General features: G+C 43.0%; 1 protein-coding gene across 1 annotated transcript in view; it reads left to right on the top strand.

Moving 5' to 3' along the window:
- LAMA1 (laminin subunit alpha 1) overlaps positions 1 to 21931 on the top strand; it is a 291968-nt gene that overhangs the window by 121464 nt on the left and 148573 nt on the right. The window contains exons 10-15 of the mRNA XM_073550937.1: positions 9155 to 9315; positions 11941 to 12081; positions 13752 to 13925; positions 19092 to 19193; positions 20495 to 20706; positions 21488 to 21599. Of these exons, the coding sequence (XP_073407038.1) occupies positions 9155 to 9315; positions 11941 to 12081; positions 13752 to 13925; positions 19092 to 19193; positions 20495 to 20706; positions 21488 to 21599 (902 nt within the window). The remainder of the gene's footprint in view (positions 1 to 9154; positions 9316 to 11940; positions 12082 to 13751; positions 13926 to 19091; positions 19194 to 20494; positions 20707 to 21487; positions 21600 to 21931) is intronic.

The raw sequence follows: 21931 nt of genomic DNA, 5'->3' as shown, positions 1-21931 counted from the left end.
AGGGCTGGGATGGCTTTTCGAGAAAAGAAGTGCCAACTGGGTAGGTCATAGCGTGGTACTGCGTAGGCCATGAGCTTGTGGAAAGCTTTGCTTTCAACCAACTGGTAGGACATCATCTCTAACGAGATTAGTTTGGCAATGTGGGCGTTCAAACACAGTGTACATGGATGAGAGGATGAATACTTTCTTGTCCTGCTCAGAGTCTCTGGTAGGGTGAGCTGGACTTGAGAGCTGCATATGGTGGAACTAGCGGTGGACATGGCAGACTGAGAGAGGGTTGGTGATGGTGATGGTGTTGGTGGTCTTGCTGATGGCCTAGTCTTTCATAGCAATAACATTGTGATTCCCTGACTGCTTTAGCCTTGCGACGACACCTCCACATTTGCTGCTGGTGGTGTGCTAACCGGTGGGCTTACAGTGGGGGAAGCGATGTAGTGTTGCTGACTACCTTCATTCGGAGCAGGTGCACATGTGGTACGTGAGGTTTGGTAGTCCGTCCATGATTGCAAGTGCATGGTGGTTAAATGTCTAAGCATGCAACTGGTATTCAAATTTCTCAGATTTTTCCCTCGGCTAAAGGTCTTTGCGCACTTCTTACAGATAACCTTTGCCTGATCATTAGGATTTTGTTCAAAAAAGTGCCACACTGCACTCTTCCTACTATAGAAGACATTTTGAGGCCTTGCACGCTGTTCTAATTTGACCGTCTGGCCAAGCTGTCCTGCAACTCTTTTGGTTTTTGTAACCCGTTTTTGGACTTCTACGGGCCTGCCAGATAACAGCTGTTGCGATGTCGATGCCTGCTGCGGATCCTCCTCCTCCTCTTCTGAGCTATTGGCAGCGGTACCCTCTTCCCCCAATGGATGCCAATCTGGGTCAACAAATGGGTCATCCATCACCTCCTCTTCAATTTTATGTGCACCTTCCTCTGTGTCACCGTGTAAGGTGGTATAGTATGCGGGAAGGGACACCTGAGTTTCATCAGGGTCAGATTCTGGCTCAGTACACTGCGAGGACAATGTAGTGCTCTGAGTGAATGTACCAGCAGAAAAATCTAGCAGTGGCTGTGTATCAGTGCACTCCATGTCAGATTCATCTTGGACTGGGGAATTCACGATTTGACTTGATAACCCAGGCATGGTATGTGAAAAGAGCTCCATGGAGTAATCTGTAGTGTGGCCTGCCGCATCCTTCACTTTTGGTAGGGGTGAAGGACACAAGGAAAGGTGTTGTTCCTGACCAGGAGCCTCCACTGACGACTCAGTGCTTTTATTTTTTGAAACTTCAGAAGAGGAGTTGATAGAGCTGGAGGCTGTGTCAGCAAAGTAAGCCAAAACTTGTTCCTGAAGCTCCGGCTTTAAAAGCGGTTTACCTACTCCCAGAAAAGGGAGCCTTCGAGGCCTTGTGGAGGCAGACAATGATGCAGGCTCAACACCTCCTGTCTTAGGTGCTATTGTGCTTTTGCCACTACCAGCAGATGCACCACCATCAGTACCAGCTGGCAACCCCCGCCCACATTCATGGCTTCTTCCATCATACTTCCTCATTTTTGGGAAAATGTATCCAAAATATCACCAGCTATATGGTACTGTAAAACAAGGTACAAGGCGTATATAGTATTGGGGAGAATTTGAATCTCCCTAGAGATTTTAGGAGGCTGAACAATTATCTCAGGCCCACTATAAATTACACCTCAATTTAACAGGCTGAAATTGGCTGGTGCATGACAAGGTACAAGGTGTATATAGTATTGGGGAGAATTTGAATTTCCCTAGAGATTTTAGGAGGCTGAACTATTATCTCAGGCCCACTATAGATTACGCCTCAATTTAACAGGCTGAAATTGGCTGGTGTATGACAAAGTACAAGGTGTATATAGTATTGGGGAAAATTTGAATCTCCCTAGAGATTTTAGGAGGCTGAACTATTATCTCTGGCCCACTATAGATTACATCTCAATTTAACAGGCTGAAATAGGCAGCTGTATGACAAAGTACAAGGTGTATATAGTATTGGGGAGAATTTCAATCTCCCTAGAGATTTTAGGAGGCTGAACTATTATCTCAGGCCCACTATAGATTACACCTCAATTTAACAGGCTGAATTTGGCTGGTGTATGACAAGGTACAAGGTGTATATAGGATTGTGGAGAATTTGAATCTCCCTAGAGATTTTAGGAGGCTGAACTATTATCTCAGGCCCACTATAGATTACACCTCAATTTAACAGGCTGAAATTGGCTGGTGTATGACAAGGTACAAGGTGTATATAGGATTGTGGAGAATTTGAATCTCCCTAGAGATTTTAGGAGGCTGACAATGATGCTCTCAGTCCAAGTATGGCAGCAGGCAGCCTAATAAGCAAGACTGCTGCACACAAAAGTGTGGAAAAATGAACGTTTGGTAACTGTGCAGAAAAGAGGAAGAAAAGTATTTTTGCTTTTAAAAAAGCAGTTTGCACAGCAGTGTGCAAACAGCAATGCAGCTATCAATGAGCCTTATAAGGCAGCCTAATAACCAACAGAGCTGATGCACAAAAATATAGCCTCCCCTGTCACTGCACACAAACTGCTGTGTTGTACAGTGGAAATCGCTACCAGCAGAAGAAGTTTTTTTTGTTCTTCTTCCCTGCCTAACGCTCTCCGTTATTCAGAATCAGCAGCAGCAACCTCTCCCTATGCTAAGATCGGCAGAAGTAAGATGGCGGTCAGCGTGCACGCCCTTTTACAGCCCCTGTGACGCCACACAAAGCAAGCCAATCACTTGCATGCCCTTCTCAAAGATGGTGGTGACCGCTGCCCATGTCATCGCGTTGCCCACAGTGTGCGTCCTCCATCATTAGCTGAAAAAGGGCGCTGGAAGCATCATTTGAAACGCGACTATGGCTCTCTGGTCGCCGACCTCATGGCCGACCTCATGCTATGGTCGGGTTTCGTTTCATGAAACCCGACTTTAGCGAAAGTCGGCGACTTATGAATTTGACCGACCCATTTCGCTCAACTCTACTCTCTATGTAAAAGTTCATGTTAAAATCGCATTGTAAAACACAACTGTACACATCGTTTTAATACTTCAAAACATTTATATATACTGTATATATAGATAGAGATAGATATACTGTAGATAGATATAGATAGATAGATTTAAAGCCGGCAAATGATCTGCCACGTACAGTATAGAATATAGTAGGTTAGAATAGAATAGAATAGATATATACTGTCACGGTCACGTGTGTCTGGATGCAGCGAGTACCGCAAGGCGAACCCATATGACACACGTGACCCTGGATACACCGCCTCCAGTTGGGCGAATTTAAATAATACGACGTGCAGCTGGATACACCGCCTCCAACTGGCGAATTTAGGTATTACAAGTATACATACAGTAGTCTGGAAACCCCGCCTCCAGTAAGGCGAATTTAAATAATAAAGGGGGAACCTGGGTAACATTAACAATGGTGGGCCCTGCAATAGGGAATAGGGAAGTGGAGACCTCCTGTACTCCCCTGAGCCAGTGTCCCTGCACTCCTAACGTTCCCTATGCCGGTTCCGCACTGGGTGACGCACAGGAACCTAAAAACCCTAGCTCGCCCTGAACCTAAACCCTCACTAGGGAATTGGTTGGTGCGGAAACTAATCCCACCACTGCACTAAACACACATGAGGGAAAATGACAATACAGGGGAAACACCACTTAGCTTTGCTCTGTTGCGTACGCTCCTAGCAACAGAGCCCACCACCTGTGTGCATCTTCTCCTCCACCCGGATCCATCACCATAACTGGATCCTTCACCATAGTGCAGCCTTGGAGCAGAGTCCACCACCAGTTGCAGCTGCCCAGTAAACAGAGTCCCAAAGATGAGTCCAGCTTCTGCCAAAAAGTCCAGCATGCTTGAGTCCAGTATTCAGCAACCAAGTCCAGCATGCTGAGTGCAACTCTCACCATTGTCGCCACTCCACCAAGCCATGCAAGTACCTACTGCTGACACCGTAAACTGCGACTCCACCACGCCATGCCAGCCCTTCCTGCAGACCATATAGCTGCCACTCGTCCCCTCTTGCTGGGCTGCGCAGGACTCATGTTCAGCTCCTTCTTTCACCTAGGCTTCCTTGTGAATGACGAACACAATATCACCAACAGTCATCAAACACACCTGAACTCTTTTATACAGCCTCACACCTGATTTATAATTACATGCACTAAACCAAAGAAACTAAAGTGCACTACCACTCACCACCACCGGGGCAACTTAGAATGAATGACACCACGTGTAATAATTCTAATGGCCACCGGGGGCAATCACATCACTTTGGCACCAAGCCAAAGGAAAAAAAGTTCACTTATCCATTTAATCTGTCAGATCCACGCTGGATCATGACATATACTCGTAGAAAAGGTGTGTATACAGTATATATATATATATAATGTCAGTGACACACATATATATATAACATATTTTTCGGATTATAAAATGCACTTTTGTTCCACCAAATTTTGGGGGAAAGTCGGGGGTGTGTCTTATAATCCGAATCTGTGGGCTGTGCTGTAGAGGAGGGGGGGCGGCTCTGGAGTGGTGTCAGGGGGCTGGGGTAGGCTGGCTGCAGAAACAGCGGGAGGTCACATGCTCCTGCTCATTAGCCTCATGTAATATTCACTGCACCCGCTGTCTATCACCTCGGTGCTGAAGCCGCGCCGAGTTGGTTGTCAGGGGAGTGGCGCATATTGCATTTGCCTGCACTCCCCCCCTCCCATCATTGATATGCCCCCCTCCCCCAGTCACTCTATATGCCCCCTGCTGGCACGCACATGCCCCCCGGTCACTATATGCCCCTCTGCTGGCAAGCACATGCCCCCATCACAATATGCCCCCCCTCCGACACACACTTGGGCCCCCCTGTCACTGTATGCCCCCTGCTGGCACGCACATGATGAATTAACAAACACTTAACGCACCTTCCCGAAGATGGCTCCTTGCTCCCAGCTCCCTCGTGGCTCTTCCTGTGTCTGTGCTGACATCCAATCAGCACAGTGATGTCATCACTGTGGGCCCAGGTCACATGATCCGATGCCCAGGAAACAGGAAGTGCAACCGATTTGCTGGGAGCACGGAGCCATCATTGGAAGGTGAGTTAAGTGTTTGCTATTATATCATGTGCGTGCCAGCAGGGGGGCATATAGAGAGAGGGGGCCATGCGCATCCCAGCAGAGGGGCATATATTGACCGGGGGGGCCATATCCAGGATGTAATGATGGGGGCTATGTGCCAGCACAAGGGGGCAATGTGCCAATGTACCAGCAGCACAGGGGAACAATGTACTGTACCAGCACAAGGGGGCAATGAGCCATCTTCATTATAGAGTTACCGGGATGAGGGACATATATATGATTTGCAAGAAGGACATTGGCATTATAAGACAGACCCCCATTTAACATAAAAAAATTCTCTTTTTCTTCACCAAATTTGGGGGTGCATCTTATAATCAGTTGTGTTTTATAAAATGAAAAATTCAGTGACTAGCGGTGACGTCACTGATGCTGCGCAGCTTTCCAGCCTGACCTGCATTGAACTCAGCAGTGTGGGAAATGAACTGTCACTTACCCATGCTCAAGAGTTCACCGCGGATCAGGCTGTGAGGCGGCGCTGACATCACTGATGCTGCCACCAGCAGTTTCTCATTCATTCTTCAGTGGTTTACAGCTGGGGTGATAGCATTAGCACCACTCTCGGTTGTAAACTATTTAACCCCCAGACATGGATTACGCCATGGGACACAAAACGCCTAACAGGTTTGGCATATTGTTGTTTTTTATTTTTTATTTATTACAGGAGATCAAGGGCATCGTTTGGATTAGCAGAAGAATAAAGATGGCAAAACTGTATGTTCTTTCATTTCATTAAAATACTTTATTCTGCATGCGTGTGTGTGTGTTTATTTAACCCTTTACAAACTTTAGGATTAGTAATAGATAGGTGTCTTATTGACACCTCTCCATTAAGCCAGGCTTAATGTCACCTTATAATACAAAGGCGACATTAACCCCTTAATAACCCATATGCCACCTCTACAGGGCAGTGGGAAGAGAGAGGCTAAGTGCCAGAATTGGCGCATCTTAGAGAGGTACCTTTTCTGGGGTGGCTGGGGACAGATGTTTTTAGCCAGGGCGGGGGCCAATGACCATGGTCCCTTCCTAGGCTATTAATATCTGCCCTCAGTCACTGGCTTTCCCTGTCTGGCACAGAAAATTGTGCAGTAGCCCATGCCAGTTTTTTCCATGAATACATATGTTTAGTAAAGACATACAGGTCCCAAATTTTACACACACATCCTGCTAACAGTATTAGACACTGACATATATAAATCTAACTGTTCTGCACGGATTTACTGTATGTAAACCATGTCTCCTATCCTGTCGGGTTCTGCAATGATTTTACAGTAGCCGACAAATGAATTATCGGCTATTCTGCTATCTATCTCTCTATGAAATATAAAGATATATATATATATGTGTGTGTGTCACTGACATATATATATACACAGTATATATATATATATATATATATACATACTGCTCAAAAAAATAAAGGGAACCAAGACAGCCTGTTGCAAATGGAATAGCGTTCCCTTTATTTTTTGAGCAGTATATATATACATATATATATATATATATATATATATATACAGTACGCTGCAAAAGTATTCGGCTCCCTGGAACTTTTCAACCTTTTCCCACATATCAACTGGTGGCAGAGCTGCCGTGACCAGTTCCGCAGAGAGCCGCAGAATTGGGCCAGGAGTGGGGCAGTGGGGCACAAAAAATGTAAATACACTACCGTTCAAAAGTTTAGGGTCACTTAGAAATTTCCTTATTTTTGAAAGAAAAGCAGTTTTTTCCAATGAAGCTAACATTAAATGATTCAGAAATACACTCTATACATTGGTAATGTGGTAAATGACTATTCTAGCTGCAAATGTCTGGTTTGTAATGCAATATCTTCATACAGTGCGTTGCAAAAGTACTCGGCTCCCTGGAACTTCTCAACCTTTTCCCACATATCATGCTTCAAACATAAAGATACCAAATGTAAATTTTTGGTGAAGAATCAAGAACAAGTGGAACACAATTGTGAAGTTGAACGAAATTTATTGGTTATTTTAAATTTTTGTGGAAATTCAAAAACTGAAAAGTGGGGCGTGCAATATTATTCGACCCCTTTAACTTAATACTTTGTTGCGCCACCTTTTGCTGCGATTACAGTAGTTAGTCGCTTGGGGTATGTCTCTCTCAGTTTTGTACATCGAGAGACTGAAATTCTTGCCCATTCTTCCTTGGCAAACAGCTCGAGCTCAGTGAGGTTTGATGGAGATCGTTTGTGTGCGGCAGTTTTCAGCTCTTTCCACAGATTCTCGATTGGATTCAGGTCTGACTTTGACTTGGCCATTCTAACACCTGGATATGTTTATTTGTGAACGGAACGATTCCATTGTAGATTTTGCTTTATGTTTGGGATCATTGTCTTGTTGGAAGACAAATCTCAGTCCCAGTCTCAGGTCTTTTGCAGACTCCAAAAGGTTTTCTTCAAGAATGGTCCTGTATTTGGCTCCATCCATCTTCCCATCAATTTTAACCATCTTCCATGTCCCTGCTGAAGAAAAGCAGCCCCAAACCATGATGCTGCCACCACCTTGTTTGACAGTGGGGATGGTGTGTTTAGGGTGTTGAGCTGTGTTGCCTTTACGCCAAACATATTGTTTCGCATTGTTGCCAAAAAGTTCGATTTTGGTTTCATCTGACCAGAGCACCTTCTTCCACATGTTTGGTGTGTCTCCAAGGTGGCTTGTTGCAAACTTTAAACAACACTTTTTATGGATATCTTTGAGAAATGGCTTTCTTCTTGCCACTCTTCCATAAAGGCCAGATTTGTGCAGTGTATGACTGATTGTTGTCCATGGACAGACTGTCCCACCTCAGCTGTAGATCTCTGCAGTACATCCAGAGTGATCATGGGCCTCTTGGCTGCATCTCTGATCAGTCTTCTCCTTGTTTGAGATGAAAGTTAAGAGGGATGGCCAGGTCTTGGTAGATTTGCAGTGGTATGATACTCCTTCCGTTTCAATATGATCACTTGCACAGTGCTCCTTGGGATGTTTTAAGTTTTGGAAATCCTTTTGCATCCAAATCCGGCTTCAAACTTCTCCACAACAGTATCACTGACCTGCCTGTTGTGTTCCTTGGTCTTAATGATGCTCTCTGTGCTTCAAACAGAACCCTGAGACTATCACAGAGTAGGTGTATTTATACGGAGACTTGATTACACACAGGTGGATTATATTTATCATCATTAGTCATTTAGGACAACATTGGATCATTCAGAGATCCACAATGAACTTCTGGAGTGAGTTTGCTACACTGAAAGTTAAGAGGCTGAATAACATTGCACGCCCCACTTTTCAGTTTTTGAATTTCCACAAAAATTTAAAATAACCAATAAATTTCATTCAACTTGACAGTTGTATTCTACTTGTTGTTGATTCTTCACCAAAAATTTACATTTGGTATCTTTATGTTAGAAATATGATATGTGAGAAAAGGTTGAAAAGTTCCAGGGAGCCTAATACTTTCGCAAGGCACTGTATATACATATATTTATATATATATATACACACACATATAATATGTGTATATTTCTATTCTATCTATTCTATTGTAAGCTGTCAGTGTGATTTTACTGTACACTCGCACGTATAATACGGCCGAGAAAAAAGACGGTGATGGGAGCTGCCCCATAGATTAACATTTGTCTGCGTGCTATGCGATATTTTTCTCGCATAGCAGTCGTCCGTATTCCTCTCTAGTGTGGTTCCAGCCTAAAACTGCTGCTTTGTTTTGGATACGCCCTGTTAACTAGCCGTGAAAATCTTTATTGAATGATTACATGGCTTCTTATTTTCTCAGATGAGAAGATGGAAAAAAAATTCTCCATCTTCTCCATTCTATCAGTTCATGAAAATCGGACCTCACTCATATGTTGTCCATGTGCAGTCTGATTTTCTTTTCCGTGGACTTATTGACTTGCATCACCAAATATCAGTTATCAGCATAGATGAATTAGTTACTGTCATGGTACTGTAATCCATGTGTTTTGCATTATAAAGGTGTTCTTCCAGGAAAGTGCCAATGCAAAGAGGGATACACGGGCACAAAATGTGATCAGTGTGAGTTTGGATACAAAGGATACCCACACTGTGTGCGCTGCAACTGCAGTCTAATAGGAAGCGTGAATGATGATCCTTGTGCAGAACAGTGTATCTGTAAGGTGAGTGTTAATGACAGACTCCTGATTTCTACATGCCTTTTTCTAAAATTCTGCCTATCCTCAGTTGATTTTTTTGGTAAATCCCTTTGATTGTCATCAGTGGCGTAACTAGCGTCTGATGGGCACCAGTGTAAAATTTACACGTGACCGGCCACCTCCTCCCCCCATGTTGGTCAAATGTATTGGCTCTTGTAGCATTCTACATCCCGTAAGGACATACGAGTTGCATCGCCTCTCCCATTATGGAGTAATGTCACCCATCTTAGGCTCCCTCCTGGTATATACTTTTATGTCTCTCATCCTGGACCCATCCTACTTAATATGTCCCTCATCCTGGCCTCATCCTGGTATATATATATATATATATATATATATATATATACAGTGCCTACAAGTAGTATTCAACCCCCTGCAGATTTAGCAGGTTTACACATTCGGAATTAACTTGGCATTGTGACATTTGGACTGTAGATCAGCCTGGAAGTGTGAAATGCACTGCAGCAAAAAAGAATGTTATTTCTTTGTTTAATTTTTTTTTTAAATTGTGAAAAGTTTATTCAGAGGGTCATTTATTATTCAACCCCTCAAACCACCAGAATTCTGTTTGGTTCCCCTAAAGTATTAAGAAGTATTTCAGGCACAAAGAACAATGAGCTTCACATGTTTGGATTAATTATCTCTTTTTCCAGCCTTTTCTGACTATTTAAGACCCTCCCCAAACTTGTGAACAGCACTCATACATGGTCAACATGGGAAAGACAAAGGAGCATTCCAAGGCCATCAGAGACAAGATCGTGGAGGGTCACAAGGCTGGCAAGGGGTACAAAACCCATTCCAAGGAGTTGGGCCTACCTGTCTCCACTGTTGGAAGCATCATCCGGAAGTGGAAGGCTTATGGAACTACTGTTAGCCTTCCACAGCCTGGACAGCCTTTGAAAGTTTCCTCCCGTGCAGAGGCCAGGCTTGTCCGAAGAGTCAAGGCTAACCCAAGGACAACAAGGAAGGAGCTCTGGGAAGATCTCATGGCAGTGGGGACATTGGTTTCAGTCAATACCATAAGTAACGTACTCCACCGCAATGGTCTCCGTTCCAGACGAGCCCGTAAGGTACCTTTACTTTCAAAGCGTCATGTCAAGGCTTGTCTACAGTTTGCTCTTGATCACTTAGAGGACTCTGAGACAGACTGGTTCAAGGTTCTCTGGTCTGATGAGACCAAGATCGAGATCTTTGGTGCCAACCACACACGTGACGTTTGGAGACTGGATGACACTGCATACGACCCCAAGAATACCATCCCTACAGTCAAGCATGGTGGTGGCTGCATCATGCTGTGGGGCTGTTTCTCAGCCAAGGGGCCTGGCCATCTGGTCCGCATCCATGGGAAGATGGATAGCACGGCCTACCTGGAGATTTTGGCCAAGAACCTCCGCTCCTCCATCAAGGATCTTAAGATGGGTCGTCATTTCATCTTTCAACAAGACAACGACCCAAAGCACACAGCCAAGAAAACCAAGGCCTGGTTCAAGAGGCAAAAAATCAAGGTGTTGGAGTGGCCTAGTCAGTCTCCTGACCTTAACCCAATTGAAAACTTGTGGAAGGAGCTCAAGATTAAAGTCCACATGAGACACCCAAAGAACCTAGATAACTTGGAGAAGATCTGCATGGAGGAGTGGGCCAAGATAACTCCAGAGACCTGTGCCGGCCTGATCAGGTCTTATAAAAGACGATTATTAGCTGTAATTGCAAACAAGGGTTATTCCACAAAATATTAAACCTAGGGGTTGAATAATAATTGACCCACACTTGTATGTTTAAAATTTATTAAAATTTAAATGAGCAACATAACTTTTTGGTTTGTAAGATTTATGCATCTGTTAATAAATCCTGCTCTTGTGTGAAGTTTGAAGGCTCTAACTTATTTGCATCTTATCAAGCCTGCTAAATCTGCAGGGGGTTGAATACTACTTGTAGGCACTGTATATACTGTATATGCCCTCCATCCTTGGATATACTGTATGTTCCCCATCCTGGTATATACTGTATATCCCCCTTCCTGGTATTTATGTCCCTTATTCTGAGCCCCATCTTAGTATATATGTCCCCAATTCTGCTGCTGTTCTTTAATGCATAGAAAAAAATTAAATGATTTACTTACTTTCACCCTGCCCGTCCTCTTCTGAAGCCGTCATCTGACTTTAGCAAGCATCAGGAGCGCATGACATCACTGCCATGCACCCCGTGTCATGTGCATGCCAACGTCAGCTGCTGGCCTCTGATTGGCTGGCAGCGTGTATTGCAGTGCACAAGCCCAGTGGGTCACTGCATTGCAATACAATTCAGCTGAATATACGTCCGAGGACACACATCCAGTTAAAGTTAGTGCTGGCGTAGGCGGACACTCACCCACATGAACCCGTAGATGAACTCTGCGACCACTATCTGAAATGTAAAGTGCTGCGGAATATGTCAGCGCTATAGAAATAAATTTATTATTATTATTATGCCCATGGCTGTCATACATAACATTTTTTAGATATTTTCTTAAATGAATGAGACGTGACATAGTTGTCCAGATTAGGATGAGCAGTATTATTAATATCAATTATTATTGGTCTCATATTTCAGGAACACGTGGAAGGGGAAAACTGTGATCGGTGTAAAGCTGGTTACTACAACTTACAGGCACAGAACCCAGAAGGATGTACTGAATGCTTCTGCTTTGGTGTTTCAGGTGTCTGCGATGAACTCTTTTGGCATACTACCCAGGTATAGGAGCAGCTTACATTAATTTCCCGCAATGGGAGAGTTTTACTAATGAGATCAATGGTTAAATACTATTGAATAGTCTTTTGCTCTTCCATTTATTGAAACCAATGGGGAATTTTCCTCTTTATGACTTCAATATAAACTTTTTTTGAATAACACTAAATTACTTTTCTAATTTAGATAATAGATAACTGTGATGCCGTCCAAGCAATATGTTTGGCTTAAATTTTTTTCATGTGAGTTGAGTATATGTATGCGGCACATTGGAAGATTGCAGGCCAGTCGCATTGGAAGGGGGTCCAGCACTGTACTGCTTCCTCTCCAATTTTGATGCCCTTTTTGACATTTTTTTACTTGCGTTTTTGTTGCAAATTTTTACCCACTCATTAATATGGGTGAAATCAGCAAAAACGCTGAAAGAATTGGCGTGCTGCAGAGTTAAATCTGCTCCAAATCTGCAAGTAAAAAATAATAATTAACGTGTGCATGAGACTTAAGGTTTCTCATTCACTTTGCTGTTGTTACGTACCCACTTCTCAGCACTTGACTTAGATTAACCCTTGCAGGTGCAACCCTATCTCCTCTCACTCAGTCAAGCATTCAACCTCTGTTCTATGCTGCAGTGGGAGCATAAATCACACCCCGACACAGACCACACATTCCGTTTCATACATGCTGCCACCACTCACCGAATACACGGGTGATGAGTCCTGGAAATATTATTACTATTGTCTGCCAATCATCAGGGTCAAACACTTTAAGGCTATGGATTCTTTAGAACATACAAGGTTCAACTTATTAAAGTTTTAAGCTTTAACAGAAAAGGTACAGTGCTTACAATAAAAAGATATGAAAAATATGGAAATAAAAAGTGACATACAAATATGCAAAACAGTGATAAAATAAAAGGGAGAAAACTTACAGAAATATCGAACTTTGCATTCTGGTATTCTTTCCCTGAGGGAGGGAGAAATATGAACTGGAACACATCAGCCTAGCTGCCCCTCACTGTGAACATCTTTCTTTGTGTAAAGGTCTAATTTATGGATTTGACATAGAGATCCGATTTCTAGACCAGCCTCTCATGTTAATATTCTAATTGCTGGTTTGTGACTGGTCCATGGCGACTCTACCAATGAATACATTATTTTCTCTGAAAACTATTTGTGTGATCTTTCTCATAGATAGATAGCGTCAGGCTGCATTTCACATCTCTGTTCAAAGAGTCAGAAGGTGTGAAATGTTTCCACTTTGAGTGTTCTCAGTAAAGCCCCCCTGGAGAGACTAGAGACAGGAGACTGCCTTCTCAGGATAACATATGTTGTGACCTTTGTGAGACCTGCAGTCTAGGGACAGATGTTAATTACTGCTGGTCATATATCCATACATATACATAATTCACTACAATATTTCACTAAAGCTGGTATTAGGAACTCCTTCAGGATTTGTGACAAAAAAGTGACAAAACTGCATTTTGTGCACACAGGCTTAATCTGGAATAAGGAGACAAGACTAGTCCAAGGCTGTCCCTGGCCGACTTCTCCCTATCCCACTCTAGTTGTCCAGTTGATTAACAGATCTTTATCCATTGAGGCCGTTCAGAATATGATTTGTTAGAAATGTGGCAGCATTTGTATCTTTTCTTTAATACTTCTGTTTTTTCGCTGCAGCTGTCTGATATAAGGGGTTGGCATGTCAGTGATTTACATGGATCAGAAAGTATTCAGCCTCAGCAAGACCATTTTGATGGCCCTCATCAAATAAGTGTCAACAATACAGAAGCTCGGAAGACATTACAATCCGTATATTATTGGGAGGCACCACATATTTACCTTGGAAATAAGGTATGTTCCTCTTTAGATGAAGAAAACCTTTTCACTCTTTCAAAATCTAATCAATGATTACCTGCAGCCCCAAAACAACTCTTATATAATCACACTATGCTACTTTGAGCTTATTCCACTTAGGCCGGCGTCACACGACCGTCAAGTAAGGGCGAGTTTTATGCGAGAAAATGTCGCATAGCACTCGGCCCAGTGTTAATCTATGGGGCAGCTCGCATCACTGTTTATTTTCTCGGGCATATTTAGCGTGTGTGTAAAATCGTCTGAGACTCGCCAATGCAAGCCTATGGGTGCAAGAAAAAAGTCCAGTGCTGTCTGATTTTTATGCACCAGTGTCCTTTGAAAAGCTGGCAATTCATGTGCTGCATACAGTAAAATCTCACTGATAGGTTAGAATAGAATTGATAGAATAGATGTAAACACATACAATACAGAGATATATAGATGTCAGTGACACACACAAATATATGTGTGTGTATATATATATTACATATGTAGTTAGATAGATTGAAGAAAAGCAGGCAATTCATCTGCCGTGTACTGTAAAGTCACTGCAGGAGCCGACAGGATAGAAGAGATGGATTACATACAGTAAGTACAAATAGAATAGGTAGATGTTATACCGCTCCGACATACTCACCCGGCCTCCAATCCCACACCGGCTCTGCATACTCACCCGGCCTCCGCTCCCACGACGCAGCCTCTCACCACCCGACGGCCACGGCGGTCACCTCTGATGGGCTCGTGCCTCCCTTCTGCTTCTTGTGCCTCGGCTGTGCCCTGACCCGGAAGCACCTTCGGACCAAAGGCAGACCAGACGGGGCCATATCAGGCCGGTTCCCGCTGAGGGAGGCGCCTGATTGTTGTGTTACCTTGCATACTGGGCCCTGCTTCCTCCTGTACTCGCTGCAGTCTCTCGGTGCCGTCCTCGGTGTTTCCTGCAGCAGCCTCGCAGCCTGTCTTCTTGTTCCCTGCAGTATTCTCAGTCCTGCTCCAGTGTTCCTGTTTCCTCCGTCTCCTGCCTCCGGTGTTCCTGCTCCATCCTGCTCCAGTCTTGCCATCCTACTCCAGTCCTGCCTCCGGTGTCCTTGTTCCATCCTGCTCCAGTCCTGCCTCCGGTGTTCCTGTTCCATCCTGCTCCAGTCCTGCTGTCCTACTCCAGTCCTGCCTCCGGTGTTCCTGTTCCATCCTGCTCCAGTCCTTCCGTCCTCCTTTATTCCTGTCTCCTGTGTTCCAACTCTGTCCTCTCATCTACACTTCAGTTCCTCCACGTTCCAGTCTATAGTCTTACTCCATTCCTGTCTCCTGTGTTCCAGCTCTGTTCTGTCATCTACACTTCAGTCCCACAGTCCTACTCCAGTCCATTCTGAGCCGCCCCTCTCGGTACCGGCTACCGTGGTACTCGAACCCCTGGGCCTGCTCATAACAGTCCCTGTATAAGGATCGGTTCCGCCTGGCAGCTCGCCCGGGGCCCCTCGGTGCCACGGCCCAGAGGGTCCACTCCTGGAGATTTCGGATCAGACCAGCCACGCTAACAGTAGATATACAGATGTCTGTAACAAATACAGTTAGTCTAGTGTGTGCAGCTTACTGTACATGTATTTAATTAATAAAATATTTTTTTTCTGAAAAAAAATGGTGTGGGCTCTGGTGCAATTTTCGTAACCAGCAGAGGGAAAGCTAATGGCTGGGGGCCGATGTTTATAGCCTGGGAAGGGGGTAATAGTCATGGATCTTCCCAGACTATCAATATTAGCTCAAAGCTGTATAATTAGCCTTTACTGGCTATTAAAATGGGGACCCCCCAAAAAATGATGTGTGGTCCCCCTATAACCAGTAAAGGCTATGCAGACAGCTGCGGGCTGATATTAATAGCCTTGAAATGGGCCATGGATACTGACCCTCCAGGCAAAAAACAACAGCTCTCAGCCGCCCCAGAAAAGGTGCATCTCTAAGATGTGCCAATTCCGGCACTTAGCCTCCCTCTTCCCACTTGCCCTGTAGCGGTGGCAAGTGGGGTGATAGTTGGTGGCGGGGTTGATGTCACCTTTGATTTGTCAGGTGACATCAAGCCCTGATGTTAGTAATGGAGAGGCATCAATAAGACGCCCCCTATTGCTAACCTATTAGTCACATTGTAAGAAAACACAGACATCCAGAAAAAAGTCATTTAATTAAAAAAACACAGACTCCTTTATTAATCTTAATTAAACCATACTTACGACCTCGCCCATTCCCCCGATGCCCTCATCATCTGCAAAATCACCTTTCCACAGAGATGCTTTTAATCCATTTGTCCCACGACGGGTCTAGCTCTGCTACATCTAGATGGCAGACTGCATAGTTGCATGTTCTCAGTATCTGCCTGTTAACTGCTAATCCCTGTCTGAGGGCAGCGCGAGCGTGAGAAAGTTCTCCTGCTCGCGGTGCCGTCAGACAGGTTCTGCGAGTTCACGGTCAAAGAACTCACTTCACCTTTCAGACACCAGTGCGAGCGCCGTGGGAAAATTTCCCACAGCGCTCGTGCCGATGTCACACATATTTGTGTGTTTGACAAATATTTCCTTTGAAAATGATGAGTAAATGACAGAAAATTTCTCTATGTAAAATCTCATGTTAAAATCGCATTGCAATCGGATAGCAATCGTACTGCATTCGGATGTAAGGGCTCATGACCACTTGCGATGAAATCGGACGAATTCAATCCGATAAAAATCGGATTGAATTCGGACCAATGTTAATTTATGATTGTTTGCTCATCTGCGTTTTCTTTTCCAGCTCGGATCGAATGACGATCGGGCTGGAAAAAAATCGCAGCATGCTGCGATTGTAATCAGAAAATGGATCGCATTCCGCAATAGAAGTCAATGGGTGCGATAAAAAAAAAATCACACAGCACTCGCACTATGAGAGTGCTGTGCGATTTTTATGCACGAGTGTCCTATGAAAAGCCGGCAATTCATATGCAGCCAGTGTAAAAACACACTGACAGGTTAGCATAGAAAAGATAGATTACATATATAAACATAGAATAGGTATATATATATATATATATTGCATAGAGAAATAGAAAGAAGATTAGCCATTAATTCATTTGTCGGCTTCTGTAAAATCAATGCAGGAGCTGACAGGATAGGAGACATGGTTTACATACAGTAAACACATGCATAATAGTTTGATATATAGACGTCGGTGACCAATATAATTAGTATAGTGTGTATTTAATGAAAGAATCTTTTTGGGGAAAAAATGGCATGGGCTCCGACGCAATTTTCCAAACCAGAGAGGGAAAGCCAGCGACTGGAAGCAGATATTAATAGCCTAGGAAGGGACCATGGTTATTGGCCCCCCCTGGCTACAAACATCTGTCCCCAGCCGCTCCAAAAATGGCGCATCTCTAAGATGCACCATTTCAGGCACTTAGCCTCTCTATTCCCACTGCCCTGTAGCGGGTGGCATATGGGGTAATAGTTGGGGGTTAATGCCACTTTTCTATTGTAAGGTGACATCAAGCCTGGCTTAGTAATGGAGAGGAGTCAATAAGACACTAATCCATTACTAATCCTAGAGTTGTTAAGTGGTTAAAAAAACAACCAGCCTGAATAAAGTCTTTTAATGAGATAAAACAATATGCACAGTTTGCCATCTTTATTCTGCTAATCCATGCGACACCCTTGTTCTCATGTAATAAAGAAAAAATAATAAACTAACAATATACCATAACTGTCCGGCGTTCAGTCCCACGCTGTAATCCATATCTGGGGGCTATACAGTTTACAACCAGGAGCAGTGCTAAATGCGACCGCCCTGGCTGTAAACCACTGAAGAATGAATGAGAAGCTGCAGTCGCTTGCTTCAGAGACAAACGCTGATGTCATTGAGTCTTCCCTCTCCGCCGGCCTGCTGGCTTGACCCACACTGAACTCTTGAGCGTGGGAAAATGCCTGTTCATTTTCCCATGCTGCAGAGCTCAGAGTGGGTCAGGCTGAAGAATATATTTTGAAGAATATTTTTTTTTTAAATGATGTGTAAAAGACTTGGAACATTTCTGTATGTAAAAGCTCATGTTAAAATCGCATTGCAGTCTGATAGCAATCACACTGTATTCTGATGTAAATCAGATGCTAGATGTGAAAAATCAGTTTGTACTCGCAGAAAAAACGCACAACACTTGCATGACAATTGCATTACACTTGTCCGACTCTCCTGCATCAAAATCGGACCATTAGTGTGTCTCCACCCTAAATCCGATGCTAGGTGTGAAAAATCAGATTGTACTCGCATGACACTCGTGTTACACTCGTGCGACTCTCGGCAGGGAGACTAGGACCAATTTTTCATACGTCTAGTGTGATTCCAGCCTTAAGGACACTTCAAGTTCATGTGGAGTTATTGTCCTACATTTCACAAATCACAAATGTTTAAATAATAATAATAAAAATAATCTTTATTTTTATATAGGCGCTAACATATTGCGCAGCGCTTTACAGTTTGCACACATTATCATCACTGTCCCCGATGGGGCTTACAATCTAAATTCCCTATCAATATGTCTTTGGAATGTGGGAGGAAATTGGAGTAACCGGAGAAAACCCACACAAACACGGGGAGAACATACAAACTCCTTGCAGATGTTGTCCTTGGTGGGATTGGTGGGAATAAATATTTTAAAGTTAAACATTTTTTGCTATTTCCATTTATGTAAATAAAAAATCTTGAAACCTTCAATTTTTTCCTCTGATCACTGAGCCTCATAATTGACTGGATCCCTGTTCTCTATTACCATTTAATAGTCATACCATTATCCTTCTAAGCAAGGTGTCACCTATACACAGATTACACATGATTTAAAACTTCACAGTAGGCAATGGTCAAATCCTATTTCCTCTCCCTCCCTGCACAGCAACCTCTGCACAGATCACAGAGCATGCCTAGAACATTCTCTCATAAAAGACAGTGAACATCCCCAATGTACAGATTGCTTAGTCGGTGTAGTTGCCACATGCAGTTAAGAGCAGCTCAGGCTACATTGTAAACCCGATTATCATATACAGAAAATAGAATAAAAAAGTATAAATCAATAAAATAATATAAAGCACTAGGGTTTTAAATGTGTAAAGATCTTTTATTCTGGCTTTACAGTTCTGTATTATTTTATGATTACAGTTGACATCTTATGGGGGATCCATGAGGTACACAGTATCTTATGATGTTCCAGTTGAGAGTTCAGATGGAGAGATCATCTCTAATGTTGATGCTGTTATTCAGGTAATCTATTCAGCTGCTTTTTACTCATTGCTTTCAATCAGATCACCTCTTAGAATTCTAGGAAAATGAAAGGTGGAATCTATTTGGTAACTAATGGCAACATGAATACTTTTTTTTAGGTTTTATACATAAGATCCACTGTCTCCCACCAAAGTGTTACTATTTATGATTAAAGTACTTGCCAACCACCCATAGGTATTAAATGAGGGTGCACTGTGCTGGCATTGTTTATCATGGTGGACTTTGCTGGCACAGGTTACGATGGTGCGCTCTTCTGGAATGTTTATCATGTTGCACTGCACTAATACTGATTATGATGGTGTACTTTTTTGGCACTGTATATGATGGTGTTCTCTGCTGACATTGTTAATGATGGTGCAATAGGCTTGTGTTGTTTTTGATAGTTCACTCTGCTGGCACAGTTTATAATGGGGCACTCTTCTGTTTTTGTGGAACACTCTGCCAATACTTTTAATTGGTGCCAATCGTCTGGTAGTATTAATGGAGCTTTTGATATTTCGAAGTGATTCAGGAGATAAGGCAAGGGTGGCGGCCTCGGCATCTTCAACTTCAGAAGTATCCAGGGAAATAGGGTGAGCTAGGGCACCCCCTTATGGTATTGACAAGGAAGGAGCCCCGGGTCGCCCGAAAGCTGGGTCGTGACACTTCTAAGACCATAGGCAGAAGACTTGACCTCTACAGGTCTTCCATATTTTTTTTCTTTATTTCTTCCTCTTATATGGCATGGATGTCCCCCACATTTTTGTTTTGCCCAAGGGAGGCTTCAGTGTGCACTCCTCAGTAGTGTACTTCCCTGTGGATATCACATGTTAGCTACTCACCCATTTCCCAAGGCTGTGGTCGCAGCCAAGTGCCATTGATCCTCAATCATATGAGGTCATCGACAGGGTAAGAGGCAGTCATCCAATGATATCTGAAGGGTGAGTAAAATTCCCTCCATCATCCCAGTCCTGTACCTTCGTTGCCTCCCTAGAGGGTCTGATTCTGTGTCTCTCAATGCATTCAGTGAGAATAAGATTTTAGAGTACAAAAATTAGTTTGTTCCTAATCACTGGTATCTTGACTTTACTTAATAATTTTAAATGCATATAGGACTCTTTGGGACAGAAGACTCGTTAGGCCCGGAACTGTGCTCATAACACAGTCCATTGAATGCCAATACTACACTTTTGTGTGAATCCACGTTTTAGCTGTAAAAAAGCCATAAAATAGCAACCATAGGAACTGCAAAATGTATAGCTATTTACCAGTTTGATGATGTATATTATACTTTCATATAGGGAAATGGAATTACCATAGGTACAATGTCTGATGGCTTATTGCTGCAGCCATATGAGGAATACACAGCAGAGCTGAAACTTATTCCGGAGACTTTCGTAGATTTCTATACAAAGAAGCCTGTGGACAGGGACAGACTTATGACTGTTTTCGCTGATATAAATAGGTTCTGGATAAGAGCGAGTTACCACACTGCCAAGAATTCAGTCAGCAGGTAATATGCAAGTTATTATGTGGAATTTGAAACAACGTTTTATTACAAAGTGTGTAGAATTTCAATTAAAGGGAATCTGTCATTAGGATCAACCCTCCTAAGACCTCTATATGGACATATAGGTCACAGGAAGCTGAATAAAATGATATTTTGATATCTGCAATCCGATGTCTTATTCTATAGTAATCCATGTTTTTCTTAATATGTAAATGAACTGTTAAGGACTATTAGCCAAACATAGATATCCCTGAGAATCTGACTCCAGAGCTTATATTAAATGAAAGGGAGAGTTACTGGTGTGAGACCTGTATTGACTGACAGTCTATTTTTCTGATTTACATGTCTCATACTGGTAACACCTCATTTCATTTAAAATAATCTCTGGAGGCAGACACTTGGTGAGATCTGTGTCTGGCCCATAGGTCTTAACATCTCATTTGCATATTAAAAAACATGGATTTCTCAGGAATAAGATGTTGGATCGCAGATATCATGGTAGCATTATATTCAAATTTTATGATCAATTTTTAAACCCATATACACGGCTTAGGAGGGTTGATCCTACTTACAGATTGCCTTTAATGTCTGAAAGTTACCACAAATTAAATTCAACATTTCCCATTGGGCTTTTATTAACATTGAAAATATTATTAACTTATTAAATGTACTGAAGTATAAAAAAATCTTGCTATACATTCCCCTCTCTTAATTTATCATTTTTATACTTTCAGATGTGCCTTGTTGTAGTGCCCAAGTTTTACCACTCTCTTTCTGTTTGTAGGATAAGCTCAGTAACTTTGGACACAGCTACCCCTAATGTAATAGACCTTTTGCCAGCTATACAAGTGGAAAATTGTGAATGTCCTCCTGGTTATGCAGGCACATCGTGTGAGGTAATGGATACAATTGAAAAATATGTAGGTGCTTTATTCTTTCCTGAATAGGAGGCCCAAACAGCTGGTGGTTCCTATGCTGTCATCTGTGTGACAGCGTGGTAAACACAGACTCTGATTGGTGGTTATCTTACTGACGTTACCGCCAGTCACAGTGCTGTGGTTCCCTCGATGTCACACAGAGGACAGAGTGTGAGCCAGCAGCTGTGACCACCTGTGCTGCTATTATTCTCATAAGGCTTCCTAGCCTGAGAATACCAGCCTCCCTGTCTGCTTTAGCTTGATTGGTTATCAAAAATAGGGGGTCCCACCCCGGTTTTTAAAATTATTTA

Source organism: Dendrobates tinctorius, unplaced genomic scaffold (genome assembly GCF_039654945.1).
Source record: "Dendrobates tinctorius isolate UK_male_01 unplaced genomic scaffold, ASM3965494v1 ptg000171l, whole genome shotgun sequence".
Taxonomy (NCBI): domain Eukaryota; kingdom Metazoa; phylum Chordata; class Amphibia; order Anura; family Dendrobatidae; genus Dendrobates; species Dendrobates tinctorius.
The sequence above is the reverse complement of the archived record's forward strand: the minus strand, read 5'-3'. Positions and strand labels throughout refer to the sequence as shown.